We start from the raw sequence: 24,994 nt of genomic DNA, 5'->3' as shown, positions 1-24,994 counted from the left end.
CTCTAGACTGGCAGTTCACTCAACATGACATTTGCTTTTTGACAGGCATGTGCTCTGCATGCGGAACAATATTTTAAGATGGCATTATTTAAAGAAAGTTGACAGTGATGAGTGATATATATTCAGACTGATGATACTCTGAAGAGAGCTTTACCTGCATGGACAAGAAAGTTGCTTCTAGTTTGCATGCAAAAGGAAGCTTGGGGTCTATTCTGGGGAATTTGATAATCTCTTGTAATTAGTTCTGTAATTGGAGGTTGCTGGAAATGCTCCTTGAGCTTCTGCCAGGGAATGTGAGTGCTTCACAAAGCTGTTGACACCATTCTGTACACCCAGCCTCACCAACCAAGTCAGCTGCAGTAGATGCCAACACAGAACTCCTGCTTTGTCAAAACTCTCATCTAAGCAGAAAACACACAGTGCTTTTTCCTTCCAGCGTAGACACAGAGTGATACCAGTACTAACCAGCCCATCATCATGATCCCCCAATGTCCTGCAGCCCACTGGTGATCCCAGGACACACTAAGTCACCTTCAGGCTGCCAGTTCTTGGCAGAGACTCATTCCATCCCCACTATTTCAGACTGTAAATGGATAAGTATGAGTCATATATACCAAAGTTTAGAAACAACACTTGCCTGCCCTTGGGGACACACTTACTTGTTTCCAGCATATCAGTCATGGAGATGCTAGTTCTGTAATAATGCCATGGAGGTAGAAATGACCACCAGAAAGAAACCGAAAGTTTAAATGTATTTCATCTGGAGGTGAGCAGATCTTTGCATAGAAAATGTTTGCAATTCGCAGTCAACTGCTGTGCTACAACCAGTGTCAGGCATTAAGTAATAAGTTATTTTTATGCACAGCATCTCTGAGGGTGATGGCCTCTTGCCAAGGCTTTGGAAGGGTTGTATGAGCTGACACACAAAGATGAATGGTTGAGGCAAGCCCAGATGACACTTCTGAGTCAACTTTACAGAAATAATCAAATCCAAATATACCAGGTAGCTCCACACTGGGGCTGCTGAGAAGATGTTTGGCTTGGCTCCTGACAGATGTATGAGAGTGTGAGTTCTGGCATTTCGGAAACTTCTATTTCTCCTGAAGTAGCAATAAAGTCGCATTAAATTCACCCAAACAGAATTGTTATGAGCACTAAGAAAAGCTATTTATGACACCCATACCTGTAAAATTAGGTTGATGTTGCATTACTGCTATGAAAATTGCCATGATCATCAACATGCTTTTTGCAACTTTTACTAGCAACATCCCTCAAGTGCTCTTTCACAAGACAATGGCTTTTGTGGTGAAGCTGTACAGTTTTTGCCTCATGTCCCACTACTGCTTTTTCCTTCAAGAGTTCCTTGCATGCTCATGGCTCCAGATACACTTTTGCCTGACAAAATTGTTAGCTGTAATTTAAAAGGGAGTTTCTACATGCCAGATGTCCCTGACAATATAATCTTGTCTGTTCTGTGACACTACAATATTTGTGCAGGATTTGCTGGGCTAGCAAGATGAGAATTCTATCATCTTATGCAACTACATCCCAATCAACAGCTACCAGATCCAGCAGAGCAATTACTAACACTAAGGACTGTACTTTGGATACTGACTATGGTGAAGAAATTGCCAGGAGCTGAGAGAAGCCTGTCATACTACCCTGCTTGCTTGGAAGAAGTGTGTAGGTGCAAAAAGGGCAACAGGGCAGAAGCTGCATAACAGGAGTTTAAAAGGAGCTTTGGAAAATTCAAATAGGCTTCAAAACACACACCAGCCAGTCAATATAATAAAAAAAAAAGAGAGTGGGGTTGGGGAAAAGGCTGCAAAAGTGGATTTCATTCTACATTTATGCATTTCTGGTCCTGCCAAGTGGAGTTATACTATCTTGGAGTCCTGCATGAATCCTGAATGACAGAAATATATGGTACATTTATCACACATCTTCAGTAACTTGAACTCCAAAAACAAAGTGACCATAGTGGTTGGATTCTGGGAATAACAAAAAATGCTTCAGTGAAGAATAATCATTTTTGATCACTAGCTGGGGGGGCTTAAGGCAATACCTGAGTTTCCACTAAGGCATCACAAGAAGAGCCTGTTCACAAGAAACATACCAGAAAAGACAAAGGAGAAAAAAACTAAGATATTTGACAGAGATCCATAAGACATGAATGTTTGACCCACAGGTCAAACTGGATTAAAATACAGCAGTTGGAGTCAAAGTTTGCAGTAGTTATGGTCTTTGTCAAAACTTGTGTTGCTGATGTACTGATTCAAGAGGTATTTTACTAATGCTCTCATTCTTGCAATTTATTAGATCTACCTTTGGTTTGATCCACATCATGAGCATGTCATGATCTCATAGAGGGCCTTTTGGTGATCAGCTGATCTGAGGGCACTGCTCAGTAATTTAGGTATCACTCTTTAGATTTTCTTTGCTAGACATTGGATCAGGACATAATGAAGGGTATTGTTTCTTTTTCTGATGGTGAATAATTGTAATTTTTGTTCAGTTGTTTGGGTTATTTTTATTTCACCTATAAAACAGAACACATTCCAGAGACTTTTTGCCAGCAGACAGTGATTGCTTGAAGAGATAGATCAGCAGGCCTGGCACACATCATTATCATATGTTATGCGTCCTGCTTGCACTTTTTTTTTGTAAAAATACTCCCTTTTGTTGCTATATTGTCATTATAATGGTAAGCATACTAGTGAGCATATGCAAAGGAAGATAAGCTTTATACTTCAGCCACAGAGACATGGTGTCACTAAGGTGATTCCGTTCATCAGCCACAAGCAGATATTTGTTCTCACAGCTCCATGATATAAACCAAGTGTTTCTATTTTTTTCTTAGGTGAAATCTGGACCTTCACTGAAGTGAGTGGCAGTGCCATGAGGTCAATGTACTTGACCTTGCCAGGGATGTGGCCACATACTTTAGACAACCACTTGCTTAGAAAAGTCCTTTATTCTGTAGTGTTCTAGAATCAAATAAATTTGGATTAAACCCTATTAGTTTTGCTGATACAGTACTTCCCTTGAAAGCAATGGTTGAGGTTTTTTTGCAGGAGATGAACAGGAAGATTGGTTTGGTATGTATTAAAGTGCACACTGCACTGCTAGTGTTATCTTTTCAGTGAGTTATAACAAACAGAAGTTTTATAGCTCCTCAGCCAGGTGGCTGATTCAGCATCACATATATTACAGCTACTACTGCTGACTGTGAGCTATGACAATAAATCCTCAAGTGAGATAGCATGAGCTAACCTAAAACTTCAGAACTGTACATCCTCCTGGACCTTCAAGGGACACAGACTATATGATTACATGTTGCTGTCAGGGTGACCTTTGGCCAAATCATTCACAGAGTCTTATTTCCAATTTCCAGATGATGTCAGTATTGTCTGAGTTTTTTTTTTTTTTAAAAAAAACAAGTTTGCTCAAGAAATGGATTGATTTGGTCTGGTGAAAAGATTCTACAATATTAACCTCCATGAAAATAAATCATTAAAAATCCAGCTCTAACTGACTTAAAAACACAGAACATTTTCATGTGATCCTGCCTATTGGTTGGACTTTCTAGTTCAACCTTAGCACAAAAAGACATCCAAATACTGGAGAAAGCCAAGGAAAAATTTCATGGCAGAGAACTAGTGAAGATTATAAGGCAGTGGTGGATTTCTTTTGGGGTATGCTGTATGCAGTGGAGAGCCTGGCAAAAGCAAATTCCACTCACTGGATCATCTATAGGGACATCAACCATAAAGGGCTGTAAACATTTTCACAGGGATGACATAGTTGAGCAGCTATATATAATGGCCAGCTTCCTTCAGATACTCTTCTTCACTGCAGGACCTGTAAATTGTATGCAAAATACCACTGTCAAATTCTTTTTATCTATTATACTTTAAGAAAAATACAACTAATTATGGGTATTTGTTATATGACTTTTCATGTCCCAGACTTCATAATGCTTCCCATTCCTATGTGCCCTCTGCATCATATTGAGGCAAGTCCTTCCTTCCTTCCTTCCTTCCTTCCTTCCTTCCTTCCTTCCTTCCTTCCTTCCTTCCTTCCTTCCTTCCTTCCTCCCTCCTTCCCTCCATTTCCTTTTTCCTTCATCACAGAAATCTTCCTTTCTCACTCTCATTTGCCTATTACAACACCCATAACAAGAGCTATTCCTTCTTCTTTGTATTTAGGAAAATATTTGCTTTATGTCTTGCTCTGTCACTCCTCTTTTGTCACAGGATAGGGAAATACATCCAGCCATGTCTTTGACCCCAGTCAATCTATTAATCCACTGAAGTTTTATTACTACTTAGGCTTTTGTGGAACAAATTCAGGTCACTACTACAAACCTTTCTTTGTCTTCAGAAAGTGCATGTTCTCCCAAACATTTGAAAGTACAGCAGCACTTACTAGCTTTGACTAGGTAGACAGCAGGTGACATTCCCGACCACACCTTGTTCTGCAGGCTGAACAGTGCTCCTGTCTGTGCACCAAACAAGTGGTTTGTGAACACTTTCACCGGCTGCACAGTGGTAACAGCTGTCAAACAGTTTTGCTATCTGAGAGGGAGAGGCCACAAAAGCAGAAACCACCATAGTAAGGAACTAAGCAAATTAACAGAAAACACCCTGTGCCAGGCATTTCTTTACTGACACCTGTAGTTCTGCTGCTTGTCAAGCTTTGGTAAGGGAACTTGCAGTTGTGTAAATTACACACACTACACAAACTGTCTACCATTGACACACAAAAACTGATAAATGAAATCAAAGTACTTTCTGGGAGTTACAGATCACAAAATCCAAAGCATTTTATCCCACAGTGTACATCCAATTGATTTAACAGGATGTTTGCTGGTGGACAAGAAGACTGGTAAGAATGTCATGCCAAACCCAGCTTTGTGATGAACACAAGACATGGCACACCACCTGAATTCAAGATGGTAACTTCGTTGCAGTCACATTTACAGTTCTGTTAAAAAAAAATCTATTCTGAGGAAAAATCTGCCCTGCAAAAATTATCTGTATAAGAAAAAGAGAGGATTTCTTTTTACAGCTGCATCTAATATTCCTCAAAGATTAACAAGATATAAGCACTGGCATCCTCATACAAACAGCTTTTAGACTTGTGAGGTAAAAAAGTGCTCCCTTGATTATGTCTTCTAATTTTTCAAAAGAACGTATGCATAGATAAACACATGCTATTTCAAAACTCCATTGGTTCCTGTCAGCCCAATGTTTTACATTAGCTAGAAGCATTCTGGCTCACAAAACACATTCTTAAAGAAACGCACACCCATGAAGAAGCATCTGAAAACAGAACTGGTTGCTTCAAAAGAAAATACATGTACCAACTAATAGAGGGAATTCTTTCTGGCTTCTTGTATGTTTGTGGTATAACTTGTTGGACAAGACTTGGTAATGGTCATGACTTATCTGACACTTGTGTTTCAGATGTTGGAGCCTTCCTGACTTCAAGGTGTGCCTTCACTCTGTCAACTCATCCATCAGGTTAACAACATTTGAAGTGTTGTTCAAACAGCTAACAACATCCAGCTTACAGGTGGGAGGGGATCTTTCTAATAATAGGATTTTCTTGACATGATTAAATATTAATTGCTTACACCTGTGATGACTGCAGGCTGTTTTATCTCTTCTGACATGGAAAAGGGAGATCCTGGCTCCTGGAAGCTTAGTCAGAAGTAAAGGACACCTAGAAGGAGATAACATCAGTGTAATAGGGTGGATGAGAAACAGAAACTAAGGAAAACAACATGTCTGAAAATGCTTGAAATCCTTTTTGCTGACTAGCCAAGAATAGAAACAAGGCACTACACAGACTGTTCAGAAAAGCTGGCCTTTTATGTAGAGGATCCACGTGAGGAAGCAAACAAACAAACACAAATTAAATAGCAAAATATCCTATCACTGTCTCCATCACACTAAGATTTCAAGGGCTCTGGTCATATAGTTTTTTCTTGAGGTAAATGACTCAAACTAAAAGAAAATAATGAATAAAACTATTCAGAAGCTCAGTGCTCCACCTTGGGCATAAAGGCAATGTCTTCTTGATGTGCTTGCAGTTATTTTCAGGAAGGGTCTTCAGAAGAGCAATGTGAAATCCGCAAACTCCCAAAGAGTTAAGCTACTGCTTGAATCTTTGGGTTTTGACCACACACTGTCAGGCAATTGGAAAGGTGGTGCTGTTTTCACAGCTAATACCATGGTGGAACCTGTTCTTATAACCTGTGTCTTCTTATCCTCTCTTCATGGCTTCTTGCCTTTATCTGTGTGCCTGCTTTCTGTCCTTTGGAAAAGCCCACAGAAATCCTCTGCTGCACCTCAGCATTTCAGATGGGACAAGTGACAATACAAGAGGTCATGGTCTTAAGCTGCAGCAGGGGAGGTTTAGGTTGGACATTAGGAGGAATTTCTTTGTGGAGAGGGTCATTGGGCACTGGAATGGGCTGCCCAGGGAGGTGGTGGAGTCACTGTCCCTGGAGGTGTTTAATGAACAACTGCATGCGGCACTCAGTGCTGTGGGCTGGTTGACATGGTGCTGTCAGGTCATAGGTTGGACTCGATCATCTCAGAGATCTTCTTCAGCTCAATTGACTCTGATTTTGTGCTCTGGAGTTGTGAGGAGACCTTGGGAGGTCACCTCTGTGTCAATAAATGCACAGCAGAAACAAGACAACCTCCTCATTTTGACACATATGTATTGTATAAGTCACTGCTGTCAACTTATACAACAGAGATCTCATTTATTTTTTTCCTTTCTAGCTGTGCTCACAATTAAAGCATTTGTTTTGTGAAATAAATACAGCTATCTGCTCTCATGAAGTGAACCCTCTATCATCCACTCAAAATCCTTTATTTAGTGAGTAAATATTTTTTAATTATTAATATTTCAATTTTATGTATTTTTGATCCATCAGTAAAACCAAACAAAGAAATGAACAGAAAAAGCGCGACGCCACCTTGCACCAGGAGAGGCCCGGCTCTACAGCCGGCCTGCGCTAGGCCGGAACCAAATGCTCGCAGCGCGTTTCCGCCCGAGCCGCTCCGCGGGGCGCCGCTGCGGCCGGGCAGGGCCGGGCAGGGCCGCAGCCATGGCCGACACCGCCGCGCCGCCGCCGCCGCCCGCCGCCCCCGCCCCGGGGCTCCCGGCTGCTCCCGGCACCAACCCGCTGTCCCGCAAGCTCAACAAGATCCTGGAGACGCGCCTGGACAATGACAAGGTGGGTCGGGCGGCGGCGGCGGGACGGGCGGGGCCCGGATGAGCCGTCAGGGGCCGCGGGCCCCGGCAGGCTTCGCGGCGGGGGGCGAGTCCTGCCGTAGGCTCAGTTCCGCTGCGGAGCTGCGGGCGGGCCTGTGCTGCATTAGTTACACATAAAATCAGCTTTCGCTTCTCCAGCAACATGCCACGCTCCTGTTTTATCCCTTCAGATCGTAGGGAGGTTTGTATCACTTGCCTCGGAAGGGCGCTTTTCAGGCGTTTTGTAATTTAAATGTGTTCTTGCATTGGATAGGTCATTCATTTACAGAAAGTAGTCTTATTGGTTAAAGCTGCTGCAAAATTGTGGACAAAGTTTTCTGCTAGAAGAAGAAAGGCTCAGCAATGATTTTAGTTGTTTGCCAACTGATGTGGAGTGTGTTAAGGTGGCTTTTTCTCGAAAACCATTTATTAGGTCTGCTTTATTTTTAATAAGACCATGAACTTGGGGTGGGTACAGACTGTTTAACCTGCTTCTTTGTAACTGCATGCAAACTGAAGGCCTTTTTTATTTTCTAGGAAATGCTGGAAGCACTCAAGGCTCTCTCGACCTTTTTTGTGGAGAATAGTTTGCGCACCCGAAGGAACCTGCGTGGAGACATTGAACGACGGAGCTTGGCCATAAATGAAGAATTTGTGCACATATTCAAGCAAGTGAAAGAGGTAATGTTTTTGTAGCATGACTAGCTATTTTGCAAGAGAACTGCTGCATGATTTAAAGTTTAAAAAAAGGAAAAAAAAAGATTAAAAGAGATTTTAACTTTCCAGGACAGATATACTTTTACAGTAAAATTGTTTCATTCGTTAGAAATGTTGCATTGGATGTTTCAAACAGATCCAAGTCCTGAGTGAATCTTGATGTTTAGAGGTGCATTACTCTGCACTGACTAGCAGGCAGCCTAGAGCAACGATGTTCCTTGTAACTGGGGCATCTAATTGTGGTGGGAAGCTGGGCCTGGACACAGCATTTCTGATTAAAAACACAGTTACTGTTATTTGACTTACTTAGGAACTTGAGAGTATAAATGAAGATGTGCAAGCAATGAGCAGCTGCTGTGAAGACATGTCCAGTCGTTTGAAGGTAATATATAAATGGAGGTGCCTTTAATATTTTTCCTTTTGAGGTGTGACTACATTCTTTTAAAATAATGAAGAGTTATTTTTGAGGATTAAGAGCAGCAGCAAGATGTTTCCATGGTATGCACGTTATGTTACTTTAGGATATTAATATGCTTATTACTTGTTTAGAAAACGTATCAAGGAAGTAATTTTAATTTCTTCCAAATTGCAGTTCAAAATGCAGCCATATACCTATTTTCATAATAGCAATGTGATATCCATGTGTATGTCAGAGGAGAGAAAAGATTTTATTAGATTGGATGTGTGTGAGATTTAAGGGTTAATTTGTGTATTTCCATTTAAAATGGCTTTTGTATTGACTGTATCTCTTGAGTTATGTGTCCATATAAATACCTCAAGTATATTCATAGGAAAGTATCTGGTGATTCAAAGAGGGAGACAAATCTGATGTGCATCTTCAGTTTATTGGTTTTGTTTCTTAACATTGTCTCAGAATGCTGATATGCAACAAAACCAATTCTGTTTCACGTTAATCCTGAATCTGTAATATTTCTGGCAGGGCTGGGGAGTGTAGGAAGTTTGTGTTTTATGGTGCATTACTAAATCTGGCTTGGTTTTAGGGTACAGGTTCAAAATTCAGTGCAGTGATGCATATAAATGGCTTATGGATGCTGAAGTGTAGATGTTTTGCCAGAACAAATCTGTTCCAAATACAGCACATAAGTTATAGTATGTGAATAAGAATTCTTCACCAAAAAGTCCTGTGAAAGCACTTGTTTTCCTCCTCATATGTGGGGGTGGGGGGGATATTAAATGCCCTCCTACTTAGATAAATAGGTTTCACAGTCATTGTACAAATGCTTGTAGCTTGATGAACTTGTACTAAAAAATGTGAGCGTACAGTGCAGCCAACTGCAGTACTTAATTTTCAGTTTTGGAAGGAACTGGGTAATGCACCTCGGAGGTCTCAGATCTCTTTGAACATTGTTAACGTGGATATATTCCCTAGTGCAGTTCAGGAACTGTTAGACTAAACTCTTTAGATGTGGAAATGAGTCAAGTGTCCATGCAGATTTTTGCTCTTTTCTGTCTTTAGATCATGAACTGTAACTGTCGTCTGTGATATTTTTTTTTTCTTTTCCCAGAGTAGAGCCACCCTGCAGAGATTTCTTTTACTGTTGAAGTCAGTAGGTAGTTTTGTTCTGTGCCCCACAGGAGGTTTCCTCTAGAGCCTGCAGAACTCATAACTTGTCTTGATTCAATCCATATTTTCTTCGTATGAATAGAGTTAATAAGCTCATGAATGAGATCTCAATTGTGCAATACTCTGGTGCTTTATCTGTAGTAGGACAGGAAGACTTGCAGGCATGTGTTCAATCCGCATAAGACAAAAATGAGCTAAATAGAGCAAATAGATACAAAGAGGAGGATTTGGGGCATATAATGCAGAAAAGTGTGCAAAGAGAGCAGTATATGAAGAAAGCAGAACAAATGCAGGAGGTGAAAGGGAATATATTTGGATAAGCCAAAAAGCTTTTTAGCTCTGTTATTTTGTAAGTTTGTAGTACCATCTGATCCAAATAATGATATATTGTCACATCTGATTTTAGATAAATATAGTGGCTGAAAGAAGGAGCAAGTGCTAAAATGGAATTCAGTAGGGTTGAAGTATAATGAAATTGGTAACTAATATACAGAGGCGGGGAGAAAGAGAACAGTATTTCTGTTTTGGATATACAATGATACATCAAATACCAACTTTCTGATTTTTCTAGCATGTCTGGCACCTTGTTAGGTGCGATGTAAGCTCCTATATTTCATATGTATAATAATGACAATATCTGGCATGTACTTGAATACACATATGTAAAATCAGGCTTCCTGGTATATCTAGCTAGATTCAGAAAAAATGGTTTTCATTCTTTTCTGCTGTCCTACTGTTAGCATTGTTCGTGATAGTCAGTACTTCTGCCCAGAAAGAACTGGACAGGAAGGAAATTTCCTCTTTATTGTTTATTGAAATTTGCAATTAAGTTGGACGTGAATTGTTACAGTCCTATTTTCACCTTTCAAAGCATTCCTGTACCTTTACTGCTTTTCTGTTGTAACTAATGTAGTGGCAGATAGGCTGAAATCAATCTACTTTTGTACTCATGGGTCTCAAGACTGGCATCTTCAATTTGGCAAGCTGTAATTTGGCTATAATACAGTACTGAAATTATTCACAGACTGTCTTTATTGCCATTTCCACCTCTTCGCTTGCAGTATTATTCTATACAGAACACATTTTGATTTTAGAATTTTTATTTTGTTAAGTCATCACAGTTTTTCTGCATAAGGGATCACTGGCATCCAGTGTGAAGCCAAAAAAATCCAGCTGTCTTTTAGCTTTTCACAGAGCAATAAGTTCCAGAACTCTTTAGACTCAGTTGCAGTAATCCTTTTAGTTATGCAGTTGCTGTCTGATGCAAAGTTGTTTCTGCATGGATTCCCTTGCAATGCAATCACTCAATATTTAGGGCTGTGTTGAATTTCCTAAGTTAGAATACTAGAATCATTGTTTCAAGAAGGTCTTTTATTTCAGAATATAGTCTTTAAATTGCTTATACTCAGCTTCAAAAATATTACCTATTTTAAAGATTGTTTAATACAAATGATATGTTTGTTTTTTAAACATGCTTAACAATTCTAATTGTATTCTAGGCAGCAAAGGAACAAACTCAGGATTTGATTGTAAAAACCACAAAACTCCAGGCAGAAAAGTATGTATACTATCTTATTTATTTGATAGACTCTGACACTTTGATTTATGACTTTGGGATTTTTTCAATACTGTATATGTTTTTAGCTCAGTTGTACTCTTAGCTTATTGCTAAATTATCCAAAAAGGTAAGAATGTGCGTTAGTGTTTGTTTCAATAAAAATTGGCTTTTTAGGAAAAACAATCATTTATAGTGGTAGCATATGCTAAATATGGATGTGCTTTGCCTAAAGTCTGTTGATAATGTAAGTTATATTGTTTCTTAACAGATATGGACCACCTCAATTTCTCATCAGTTTGACAAGCTTCTTGTTATTAATGCTTCATATCCAGTGGAAATCTCTCTTTTTCAGGGGCTGTATGAGGGAATGCAAAGTTGGATCCTAACCTACTCTGCCATATGTAAAGCTGACTGTAAAATACAGGAGTGCTGTTTAATGGCCTAGCACAGACCACTTTTTCCATTGGCTCTCCAGCCTCCTGTGGAAGAATAAAAAATTGTATTTTTCGCTTTTCAGTATTTTTATTCCTGAGAAGGGGATAATAGCCAATGACAGATTTAAGCAGTCTTTATTGTTTTTATGGCTAGGATGTATGGTTTTATAGCTTCAGGTTTTCTCGGTGTAGAAGAATGAATCCCCTTGCTTAGTGAGCTTTCTTCAGAAAATTATATACAGTTCACTTGAGATTAGAAATAATTATTTTGCAGCAGTAAGCTTCTAGTAGAAATTATGGTTTTGGATTTCTCTCGGTGAGCTTTCAAAATCAATAGGTTTTATGATATGAGCTTCAATTGAAAATCTGTACATATTTTAAACATTGAATGTAGAATAACTGCGTAAAATGCAATGCTGTTTCATATAAAGTGAAAGATTTGGTAAAGACACTTCAAGTAAGTGAGCAGAAGTCTTAGAAAATACATAATTTTGAATACGTGTATGTAAAGTAGTAGAACAGAGAAGTGGTCATATATTTTGTAGTCTCAAGACAGGGAAAGCTGCCTTGATTTCTGGTTCTGAAGCAGAATCTACACCAAGACCAGTCCCAAGTGGTGTGTGTCTAGTTGGCCTTAAATTCCATTAAAGGAGATTATGCAGACTGTACATCAGTACCTCCACAATATAGTCCTTTCTTGCATTATAGTTTACTTAAAATACTTTCTGATAATTCCTTTAAAAGACAGAACATCCCCCTAGTGTGAAGAGGAAAAATGTTTAGGCAGTAGTCTGTCCTTCTAAGGGTCTGTATGACCTCAGAGTGCACATGTTGGAAAAAGTTTGGAAGTTTATTTTTTAAGTATACCATGAAGTACCCATGAGCAGAAGCCAGAGATTACTTGTGACTTTTACAGTCTGATAGTCATGGAAGATTCATAATACCATTTATTAGCAAAGTTGAATTTTTCCCTGCTGAAAGATATAAAAAATTGTGAGGACTGTTTGGTTCCATTTGGGACATTTTAGTCATTTGTTCTTCTAACTTGTTAAAGGACTGTTTGTTCTGATGCGTTCCTTTGGTTTACATCAGGCATGTGAAGAGGCATCTGCAGCCAGATATTAGGGGATTCTTGAACACCTGAAATCTTACCTCTGAAAAAGTACAGTCCTAAATTGATGATGCCTTCAACTTAATGTGACCTTTTTCAGCCAGCAAATTAGTAAGTGGTGAAGCTGGAAGGACATGGTTTCTCTGTCCTCTGAGGGTTGTCCCAAAATGCTGTCTGGTTGAAATGCAGAGATGAAAACTGGACCTGTTCTATTATGTTCTACTAGGCTTAGCATTTATGTGACTTACTTTAGCTGACCTTGTTCTTGTAGCTGGAAAAATGGTACAATTTTATTAGATGATCTGAAACTGAAGGAGACTGTAAACTTTCAGATGCATTTCAGGTATTAATGTTAACTAGGGATTTAGATTATTTTCCTTTTTTTGCTTTTGCTGTACTTGAAAAGGAATCGCTGTCTCAGTGATTCTGTGTGGGTACTAGGTTTTTAATACTAAGTAGTTTCATCATTGTATTATCTATATAATTAGTTGTAGTTCAAGATGGTTTTCAGTTTTCAAAGCTTCTTACCTGAACTCTTGTTGGTTATTGAAGTCTCACAGGTTTGTGGTGTGAAGGTAGAGCTGCTCACCTGAAGTTCCCTGTAGGTAGTCCTGATGAGTGCATTGGCACTTGCTTTATTGGTGAAATATGTGAATTTAAGATATCTGGGTAAATATCTGGGATAGAAAATCAGATGTTTGTCTCAGATTTAGGTTAAAAACCCATTATTGGGTTTTTGCTTTGCAGCTTTTTTTTTTTCTTTTTTTTTTTTTTTTGTTAGTTTGTGAGCTTTAGACCTGCTTTGGCATAAATCCTAAATGTAGGCTCTTTTTTAGATAAGAAATTTTAAAAGTAATTAATGCAATTGCATTTTTATATTTGCTAATATGTCAGAGTTGGTGCATTGCCTTGGTCAGTTAGGTTGCTTATTCCGAATTTATTTCTTCTGTGAAGTCTAGTTAAAACTGGTGTGCATCAGAAACAGTTTTCCTTCACACTATTTAAATTATTTTATCTGTTTAGCATAGGAACTAGGATGATTTTTTTCCTTTTTCCTTTAAAACTGAGACTTAATTGAACCATGTAGTGTGAAATAAAGTAGTTCAGACATCCAACCCATATCTTCATAACAAAAGGTTGTTATTGCTTCTCAGTAACATATAGTCTTGAATAGAGTGTTCATTTTAATGTATTTAATAACAAATTTCTATAATAAAGAAAAACTGAGTTAGTTAATTTAGACAATTTCTGGTTAATTAAATTCACTTGTATTTCAGTTATCTTCAGTAGATTTGTATACTTCTACTTGAGCACACTAATATTATGTTACATTAGGTTTTTTATGTATAGTAATGAGGAGCTTTGTTTTCTAATAATGATCATCTGTTGTGCTTTAAAAGTTGTGGGTTTGTTTAATTGCTATAGCTAGTAGGCTGATAGAGGATCTTGCTCCTTGAAGTGAGATTTTAATAATAGCTTCCTCTTCCTTGTTAGTTCTCTGGTTCTCTTGTTATACTTGACTCCAGTTTTGTTGGAGTTTTTTGTTTGGTTTTGGTGGTTTTGTTTATTTTTGTTGGTGTGTTTGGTTTGGATTTTGTTGGGTTTTTTTTGTGTGAGGCTAAAAAGTTACTTGCAATACTGAACTACTTCACCTTGCATAGGGGACAAGCATCCCAGACCTCAGTAATTCCCACACCAGAGAAATAACTTGTTTAGTTCCAAATACTCTATGCAGAATGCTGGAAGCCTGTCTTCATAGTAATTCTACCAGCCACTTAATAGTTAGATGTTGTGCTGTTTTTGAGGTTACCCACAAGCTACAGTCATCAATATAACAATTGAGGAGACTAGAAGGTAATACTTGCAATATTAGCTCTTATAAAATTAAGTAAGAGCAGTTTTGTAAGTGTATGTATATGCTCAGGGGCTTAACTGAAAATAAGTCTGCAGAAATGCAAAAGTTTTTGAGGGCTAGAACTAGTGTTCTAGAAGTAAAAACCACAATACTCTGAAAACTGTTCCAAAAGAATGTAAATGGCTCAGATATTCTTGAGGCTACTGGTTCAGAACTTTTGTGGAGATTATGCACTTGAATACCTTTACAGGCTATCTTGTTTTGCTACACTCTCTTACTTATGTTCTTAAACACAGTGAAATTTGTATTTTTGTGTCAGAATCATTGTTAGTTACATCAGTTACAAAGAAAAAAACCATTTACATAGCTCTGGGATTGTTTTACTTTTTAAAATAACATTAAATATGATTCCCAGACAGGAATGTGTGTACTTCAGTTTGTTTTAATTGAATCAGATTGCATTCAGACTTGATCTTTATTTAAAAAATAACAAAACACCTGTTTATTATTTTAAAATAACAAACACTTGTTTGATTATTGGAATTTAGTCAGTTATTTGACTGTCACCTCTGTGTTCAATACAAGCTTAGAAGTCCTAGGAAAAATGTTTCTAAGTGAACATCTGCTTCAGTATGCTGCACTACTGATCTCTCTTCCTTGTCTCTTGGTGGTGCTTTTTTCCTTTTCTAACAAATATCTTTTTTGTCATAGTCAATTTGGAAGTTATGCAGGAAGTTCAGCACTATTTGTAGCGGGTTAGAGAGGTTTTCTTTTCTCGGCCGGTGCTAAGAAAAGTGGTGATCTGCTAGTTTGCATTGATGAGATGTATTTCATGTGTTAACCTTTTAAAACATGTATTTACATTTATTCCCATGCATGTGCTTCATGAGCAAAAGCAGTGTTTATCTAAACTGAATTATAATTCCATGTGGGACAGAGTTAAGACTTGAAATTCTGAGGCCCATTTTCTATCCTGATTTGTAGCAAAGTAAAGCATAGGTGACAAGATGTAGCAGAGGAATAAAACTAACTAAAATGTCTCTGAAAGAAAAAAAAACAAAACTAACTTGTCGCATTCCAGCCATGACCAGCAGAGAACATGCAAAGCCTTATTTTCTTGGTAGCATTTCATCATGGCAATTGTGTTGAGACATGAAGTACTCTTGGTCAGTATGAAATGAGGCATGGTTTTAGGTTGATAAACATTCACCAGAAGTGCAAAATGGCTTACATGCTACCATTTCTGACTGATGTTTGTCTGATCTGCTCTGAGAAGAAAAGCCCAGGAATAGAAGGGCCAGAGAGCCTGCAGTCTTCACTGGAAATAGATTTTGGTTTTATTGTTTTCTGACTATATGATTTAGTTCTTCTTTTGCTGCAGCTTAAGCTCATTTGTTTTGATTTTATTCCAGGTGGATGTAGAGAACAGTGTGTAATTTCCATGTCTTTGGCAACGTTGTTGAATTTGATTACAAACTTGGAGTTAGACTAAGCAAGCCCCTTTCAAGTAATTTATATCAGATTTTATGAAAGATAAACTGAAGATACCAGTCTGTTTGATATGGAAATATCAAATAGCACATCTCTAAAAGATGGAAAAGAATGTGTTCATTGGAAACACACTCATTTTAAATTTAATCTCTGTGAATAACTCAGAAACCATGGATCATGGATCTTAACCATCTCCAAACACTGATTTACCATATTTGCATATCTATATCTGTTTATATCACATGATTTTTGCAGAGCTCTGCATATGAAAATTTTGTCAGAAATATTCCGTAGATCCATATGCATCATATTTAGAGGAAGCCTTACCAGTGTAAAAGTAGAAAATGGTTTAATTTCTTGAATTTATTTACATATAAACTTTTTTATTCTAGTGTTTGGTTAGATTTTAATCATTTCAGTTTAGAATTATTGCTTAGATTTAACCTTCTAAATTTTTCCCGTTTATTTTTATCACCAAATGTATGAGATGGCAAGGATGCAGCATTGCAGGCTATCTGTCTCCAGCTAGGTATTACAGATGAGAGAGACATTCTAAGCTCAAGTCCACTCTCCTGCTGCCACCTGTTATTTGCATGATGACTTTGGTAAACTCATCAACTGTTCAACACATAACCAGTGCATTATTTTTACATGTTGTGTGTGTTGCTGTTTGTGGAATGCTTACCCCAAAAGCTCATTCTTTCCTGGAAAAGCCTTCCCCTCATTTACAACCAAATTATTTGATACAAATTGACTGTTTTCTCATCTTGTCCTTTGTACTAAGAGCTGCCTTCATCTCCTGTGATAAATCAGTTTTTCCATTTCCATGATCATCCTGCTAGCTGTGGTCTAATGGGAATCCATTGTTCTTGGACACAGATGATCAGGATTGTGATGTGTTTTGCAGATGAGGTCTCACTAAAGCCTTCTTTACTATTATTGCTGTTTTCTTGTATCCTGGAAACACTGGACAATTCACTGGGGTTTTTATGTCTTCCTATTTTTTAAGTAAGGGGAACATTTCATAATAATTCATAATGATGGAATGGGTCACTGAATATGTCCTCACAGTATTTCAGTTCTGCTTCAGTAAGAGATGTGTTTGATGGATAAAATGCAGAACAAAACATTTGTTCTCAGCATTTACAAATGCACCTCTACTTAGTCTTAAGAACGGTTTTCTAATGCTTGTTTGTAACTGTTTTGTTACATTATCTTGTATATTTGCCTTTCACATGACACAAGAATAATTTTGCAGCTTTATACAAGTCTGTTAAAGATGATTGTTATTTACTTATGAGTTAGAAATACTCCATTGTCCTGAGGCTTTAAAAATGTGTTGAATCCTCAGTACCACAAATTGAAAGTAATTTCAGAATGACTGCTGTGATTCATCCTAAGTAGAAGAAACTAGCAGATTTTTATGCTGTACGTGGTGGCAAGAAGCTTTGGAAAAGTCTGCTTCTTCTCCACCTCATTTTTGAGCTGTCTAGGTGATAATCCTAATAAACAGTGCACATTTGTATTTGGTTCAAGGGAAAAGTGCATGAAGTGCATAGTTTTCCCAGCCTCTTGAGTTCCCTTGCGAAAGAATTCTGTCTCCCTGGTAACAATTAAAACTGGGAAAATTGCTCTTTGTTGGAATCCCATCCTTTGCCCAAGTTCTAAATTCTAACAACACTTGGCACTTCCCCTTTTGCATCAATGCAGGGTTCCCATAAGCTGTTAGTTTCATTTATTTATGCAGGATTAACTGTGCTAAAAGAAAAAAATATTGGGATAACAACATGGTAGGGCCTTTCCTGAGCTGTACTGCACTGCTTAGAATTTAGAAATTATATCTACAGAAAGGCCAGTGGGTCTTGACATGTCTAGTGACTGCACACAGGTACTGACTACTGTGGGTTATATGTAAGACAGCCTTACACTGGCTTTTATTGTTACCTTCATTGTGTTTTGTTAGGCACTTACTGTAGTGAAATGATTGTAGCAAACTTGAGTGACGTTTTAATCCATTGCCCTGCCTTAGTAATATAGATTAAATTCTAAATACCCATTAGCTTGTATCTGAGAAATAAATACATAAATAAATATATATAGAAAAAAACTGAATACAGATCTGAGTGTATTGGTCTCAGTAACACTGTACACTGCCAGGCAAAAATCAAAGGTATGTACAATTTACATATTTTGTTCCTGATCCATCATCTAGGATATAGGGTCTCTCTCTTGTGCAGATTGATAATGAAGGTAACTTTCACAGTCATCTCAAGCAGAACTGGATAACCTTGGTTCTGAAAGGGAGTAGCTCTTTGAAATCTTGTGTGCTTTGTAAAAATGCCAACAGAAACAGCTTTATCAAAATTCAGACACATGCTTTTGTTTAGGAAAGATGTTTGTCACCACTTTCCAGTCACTATCTTGAGAAAAGTGAATGAAACATTGCTGCCACCTTAAGGTTATTTTCTGAGTACATTGTGAAGCTTAGCTTGCCCAGTGTGCTTGAATTTAACGTATTGACTCTATATTAAAATTTAATTATCGGGAGTGCACAGAGTCCATCAGTGTGCAGTTATGCCAGGCCTTAGCCCAAGACACAGGCAAAGATGGGAATGGCTTTAAAGCGCAGTTTGATCAAAACTTGTTCTCCAGAGCAGCACAAATGGAGGGAGGACTGTGAAGAGTGAAGACTTGCAGAAGGAGAGATACGGATTAGCAAGATTAATCTTTTTTTTATAAAGGAGTGAAACAGGGCACAGAGTTTCAGGACTGACTCATGAGCATGCTGTTTGTACAGTTCCTGACCCTGTTCCTTGTTCTACCACAAGCCTACTTCTACCGGAAAACTGAGAAAACCATTATGCCAAATATACTACACTTCTTAAAATCAGACTTCTTCCCACCCCCAGTTTGGTGGAAGTATACATTCAAAAAATCTGAAGAACAGAAGATAATAATAAATTGAGATCTTCTATAAGAGCACCTTAAAGTTTATGCACTCAGGAGATACACAGGCTTAAAGAATAGAAGAGTTTCTCAGCATCCTATCTGCTCCTCTCTTTGTTGAAGATTTGTTTCAGTTGAACCCAAAGAAGGCCTTGTATTTGCCTTTTCTTATCTCTTTGATACTTTCCTTCTCTTACCTAAAGGGAGGGATAATCCAGTCTCTTTTCAGCTTTGTGGATTTATATTCAATTGAGACATCCCAAGAAGAGAGACTCAGAGCAACTACTGAAGTTAATTCACTAATTTACATTTTCTGTTGTTTAAACCAAATACAGTGGTGGTGATGTTGAGGCATTAAGAGTTGCTCAGCAAAAAGTGTGAAACAGGAATGCTTTGTTGAAAGCAGCATCACTGTGTTAAATTTTAAATGTCCCTGGCTGATTTTCAATTTGAGTAGTTGTCTTGATGCCTCTAGGGTTTTCTTGGGTCATAATATTTACAATTTTGATTACTACTAGTAGTAGTCATAACTGACAATTGAAATGAGCTCTTCTTATGCCCCAGAGGAGTTCTGAAGTGTAGTTTTCATGAGAGTTTCATAGCAGCAGTGAAGTCAATGCCTCTTGCCTGTGACAGCTCCTGGTGCTGGTGCACTCCAGTCCTGTAGCACAGGCTGTGGTAAACTGAATCTGCAAGGATTCAGTTTGATGGTAATCTCCACCTCCAAGAAGTAAGAATTTCTGGATTTTTTTCCTGCCAGATTTGTTCCCTGATCTAATTCACTACATGATGCTGTGAACAATTGTCCTGGCGCAGTGGGTAGGTCAGTACAGGTTAGGGATGAGCAGGGATGGCTGAGACAGTCTGAATAGCATGGCTTACACATCACTGCAGTGAGTATATTAGTGCAGAGCAGACCCGCCCCATCTTTAATCTGTGTTGTGAGAATTTCATAGTTATCCTTAGAATGTCTCTCACAGGCCTAATATTGATTTTGAAATACTCTTTTGTTAGTATCTTCTTGTTTGTTTCTTGTGTTTTGTAGAACACTTGTCTTTTTGCCTCTTACAGCATGACTTGCTCTCTTCAGATTTCACCACATAAATCTTCCTGCTTAAAATTTACTGAATTTGTTCAAAACAGCATTGTTCCATTCCCCTTCCATTGTGTTGGAAAGTGCCAGGATTTTTCATGGATGCATCTGCCTGTATACGTGGTTAAAATCATTCTCCATCACTCTTGTCCCTTTCCTGAGAAACATTTGACTTCATGGAGACGCAAAATTTGGAATTGTAGCATTTACTTAGAGAAAATTAAATACTTTGACAGTTTTGCAATGCTTAAAATCAATGTAAAGATAAAATAATTATATTTGCCCAGGACCCCAGTGAAACCTGAATTAGCAATTCACAATGTGGTATTAAAGCATATGAGTTTTTGGTTTTCCTTTTTGATTATGTGTCTGCTGTGTAACTTTGAAGTATTGGCTTACTTTTCCCTTTGATCTTCATAGATTTCACTGTTAAAGTACTATTGGATTTTATATTGCTTTCCCTCTCATTGTTCAATGTGCTAGAGCATTGATAATTGCAAAACATTTAATCTGATCTATAAAAGAGTTTGTGGAACTGCAGGGCAGGAAAGTCATCCATGTCTACAGAATGGAAGTCTCTTTTCCATAATTAGTAGCTGAATGAAGTTCAGACACTAGTTGGATAGTAGAGAAGGGGTAAATAAATGAAAGCTTACTTTTCAAGCTTTGATCTTTCAAGGAAATTTAATTATACAGAAGTATACTTGTCTGTCTTACCATCCTCTTATAACAATGTATTTGTCTTGTAGTAATTATATCACACTGTAAGATGAAATGCTCTTAAAGGAATTGAGCTTCATTCTTCTGCAAATAATTAATTAATGCCTTCTCAATGTCCTGAAAAAATAGTCTTTATTTTCTGGAATACTGTGTGCTCAAACCACAGTTGGGGCAAATTTTCTGTTGCTACAAAAATCCCAGTCCATTCCATTTGGGCCCTTCTGTGCTTGTAAGACGTGTGACAAAACCTGTGCAGGAAAATGCTGCCCATGAGATGGTGTTTGCATATTGTATCCTGGCTGTGTTTATTTCAGGAACAAGAGAATTAGCCATTGCATTTTGATTGCTTGTGACATTAGTAAATTGATATCCCAACTGTATGGTGTTAAAAAGAAATGGATCTGGTCTGCAGAAAAGTAGAATAATCTAAGATTACTTTTGTACTTTGTAAATGCTATAGGCTTTTTCTGTCCTTAGTGAATTTTAAAGGTAATAACTGCAAGCATTACAAATGTGCAAGCACAAAATATCTGGATTATATAATTTATGATACAAATGAGGAAGGAATATTATTTTGAAGAACTTTGTAATTTTCAAATGTGTAAAAATACCTCTACATTGTGTTTACTGAATAATCTGTGTAAGCGTAATAGAAAGTCTTACATGAAAAAGCAACTCAAGTGTTTGATAGCAAGAATATGCTATTATAATTTAATAATACCAATTTCTGATGCTGGTTGGATTTCTGAAAGTATAAATATGAAAAATAAGTCTTTGAGATGAGCATAAAAAGCTAATATCCTCTTCACTTTGTTTTATTACAGTCAGAGATTAGAAATGAAAGCACAAGTTGCAGATGCATTCATAGCAAAATTCCAGCTGACACCGGATGAAATGAATCTGCTTCGAGGCACAAAAGATGAGCCAATTACTGAGGTAGCTCAATGAACATTAAAATCTTCACCCTGAACTAAAATGTAGAAATGCTCAACTGAATTGTACATGAGATACTCTTTTCGGTTTGCAATTTAATTTTTTATTGAGGAATGTACCTTTTAAGAGAACGGTGAATTTCTGATGAGTTTGAAATGTGTGATGAAAGATTCAAGTAAAGAAACAGAAAACCAACATTAAATTCTAGTTTATGTAATGAGTTTTAAGGTAAATGAGCTCTCATGTAATTAGTTTGAGGCAAAGGAGTTCTCATGTAGTTCTACACTTCAAAAAGATCTTTATGAAATCTGAATTTTCAGTTAAGACATTTTAAAACTTCATGATTCTCAAAGCAAATGAGAATCTTACAGCTCTCTAGTACTGCCACTGTGCATGTGTGTGTTCAGTATGCATATTCATGTATATAGGTATTCAGTGACTTGGGACACGTAAGCTGAGACTTTCCCTCTATGTTATTTAGTTGCTAAAGATACTAAGTGCTGACTCACTTCAGTCACCATCCAAAACAAGTTTTGGAATATGTTATGGTTTGGATAAGAAGGCACAGTGAAAGGAAACTTGTTCTACAGTAGAAGCAAACTGAATAATGAAAGACTTGAGTATACCGAATAGACTTTTTTATTATTCTAGTTACATGGAAAACTTCACATAGTGTATCAGCAGGTATCCAGATTTATCTCATTTTCACAGGCATCCTGTTTGCAGTTAAAGCACTATTAAAAACATGGAACTGATAACCATAAACAGTTCTAATGGAAGCATAAATGGAATGTACTAAATAATTGTGCACTTGAGTAATTGCTGTATGCTTCTGAACCACAATTGCCATGAACATTCTAGTTTATCAAGTTTCTAGAAAGTGCCTATTGCAGGGAACAATGACAGCAGCCCTCTGCCAGTTACTGCGTGATTGATTTGCAGCCAGCGAGGGCTGGTCTTTTTGATACTTCATCTAAAAAATGTGCAGAAGTAGCCGAGATAAAGCAGTTGTTCTGCTTTAGTTGGCAGACCTCAGTAACATGTGTGTGCATTTCCCCTTTGACAGTCAACCAGTGTGCTTAAAACACCTTTAGTCAGTCTTGTGGTTTGAAAATTTTCTTTTATCCCGAAGGAAGAGTGCTTTGGGTTTTTATAAACATGGTCTTTAACACAATTGATGCAAGGCAGTAGATTAAATTGCTGGCCTCTTTTACTTAGAATATGACTATTTTTATGTGATGTGAGCCAGAATGAAACTCTGCTTTCCTGAGCAATCTCCGTTCAAATCACAATAGATCTAACAAGCAGTTGTATCTGAAATAGCTGGTCTCCTCCAAGGCATTTGAAGTATGTCTTCATAAGAAGTCATGTTTCAAAATGTTACTAGCTTTCCATGTGCACTCTGAAATTAACAGAGTAACCTTTTTAGTCATATATAGTTGTCTGCTAGGCTTTGGTTTTTTTGTTGTTTTTTTTTTTTCCACTTCTGCTGTTGAGTTACTCCACAGAGAAAGGTTGTTCTGGAAAATCTTAGTCTAGTCTATTGCAAATGTTTGTTTGTTTGTTTTAAGAAATAGTTACTCCATTTTATGAATACAAAAAATATCAAACTTTAATCATTGTACTTTACAATGTTTCATTTTGCTCCTTAGTTTCTATCAGTAATTGGAGACAGTGATGTAATACATAGCAGTGTCCTCAGTATCTCCCTAGAGTTACCTAATGGATGTGAAACACACATAATTCACAAGACGGGTTTAGAAACACATCTTTAGCGCTTTTTTTTTCCCTTGTTGTGAATTAAAAGAATAGTACAATGGGAAACCAAAAATTCCTAAGGCTCTTAAGATGGAATGAAAGGTAAATGACAGAGGCAGGATGTGAAGTTTAAAAGCAGCTTTTGAAACACAGACCTGCAAGAAGCTTAGGAATGGAATTGAAAGAGGGAGTATGGGGTGCTAGAGATTTGAATAGAAATTGCTGCTTTTACACACTGCTTGTATTTTGGTTTTAAATTTATTTAGGACTTTTTCAAGGCTTTGGGACGAGTAAAACAAATTCATGATGATGTCAAGATTCTTCTCCGAACAAATCAGCAAAGGGCAGGGTAAGTCCTACTTAAATGAGTGCATGAGACCCATTTACAGTTAAAAGCAGAAGTTAAAGCAAGGTCTCATTCTTTGCTTCGTATGACAGAATATATACAGAAATATACAGAATATTTCACCAAAAATTTAAAAATACTCAAAAGTTTAATAATGGTATGTTTCATTTGATTTGCACATGCCTTTGCTAGTGCTGCCTAAAACAGTTTTTCCAAATAAACTTTATTTATCTTGTAGCTTGGAAATTATGGAACAGATGGCTTTACTGCAAGAGACGTCTTATGAACGACTTTACAGATGGACTCAAAGTAGGACTAAGAATGTTTTTATGTTTGTGATTACTATTATGATGATTCCAATAATTCTTTCATGTGAATTGAACTTAACACAAACCCTTTCCAAGATATATTAACGTTTTGGTTTCCTTTTTAGGGAAAAATGTGTTTTGAACCAGTTAATTGGCAATTCTCTCATTTTTTGGGCCAATTTCATTATTATAAAAGAGAATTATTTATTTGTGTTTGTAGTAGATAGTTTTCCACAAAAAGCAACTACTCCAATTTGGTAGTCCAAACAAAATTTTAATTGTATTGAATTGCATTACCTTGTGAGGTAGAAGGAAGTTGTTGGATTTAATGGTTTGATAGTAAGATCTAGTTTAGTGGGAGGGGTGGTGGATTACTTTTAGAAAAGAAAAAATCCTTTTGTCAGGATGCTCTTTTGAATGATAGTAGGATTTTTTTTTTCATATGTACCCTGGGTGTAGCCATCCATGTTCATTGTAACACCTTGATAGTGTCAAATATTGTTGCTTTTTTATTATTTCCTTCTTCTCCGAAGCAAGAGACTGTCTCACTATCAGTAAGATTCATGGGGGGAAAAAATGGTGCAATGTGATTTTTATATTCATTAGCTGTTCTTCAGTGGATACTGAAACCTCAGATAATAGTTGTGGTTTCACCTTTATGAAAAGCCATAATTTTTTTGCTGGTGTTCGATTTAGTTTATATGATTTCCACAATCTTGCTTGGAATGTACAAAATTTTGTAATTATTTTGATGAAATAAAATAACAAAACCAAATGGCAAAACAAACAGTTTGATTAACTAGTTGCTCCATTTTTTCTTAATAGTTTACCTGAAATGTGATAAACAATTACAGAAGAGCCAAATAA

At 37.3% G+C, this 24,994-nt stretch overlaps 1 protein-coding gene across 1 annotated transcript in view; it reads left to right on the top strand.

Annotated features, from left to right (window-relative positions):
• Positions 1-7,103: 7,103 nt before the first annotated feature.
• Positions 7,104-24,994, top strand: part of COG6 (component of oligomeric golgi complex 6) — a 54,397-nt gene continuing 36,506 nt past the window's right edge. Inside the window, exons 1-7 of the mRNA XM_021526614.3 lie at positions 7,104-7,255; positions 7,810-7,953; positions 8,300-8,371; positions 11,074-11,132; positions 21,607-21,718; positions 23,740-23,822; positions 24,058-24,128. Coding sequence (XP_021382289.2) covers positions 7,127-7,255; positions 7,810-7,953; positions 8,300-8,371; positions 11,074-11,132; positions 21,607-21,718; positions 23,740-23,822; positions 24,058-24,128 — 670 coding nt within the window. The 5' untranslated portion in view covers positions 7,104-7,126. The remainder of the gene's footprint in view (positions 7,256-7,809; positions 7,954-8,299; positions 8,372-11,073; positions 11,133-21,606; positions 21,719-23,739; positions 23,823-24,057; positions 24,129-24,994) is intronic.

Source organism: Lonchura striata, chromosome 2 (genome assembly GCF_046129695.1).
Source record: "Lonchura striata isolate bLonStr1 chromosome 2, bLonStr1.mat, whole genome shotgun sequence".
Classification (NCBI taxonomy): Eukaryota; Metazoa; Chordata; class Aves; order Passeriformes; family Estrildidae; genus Lonchura; species Lonchura striata.
Note: the sequence above shows the minus strand (reverse complement) of the source record. Positions and strands in the feature narration are given on the sequence as shown.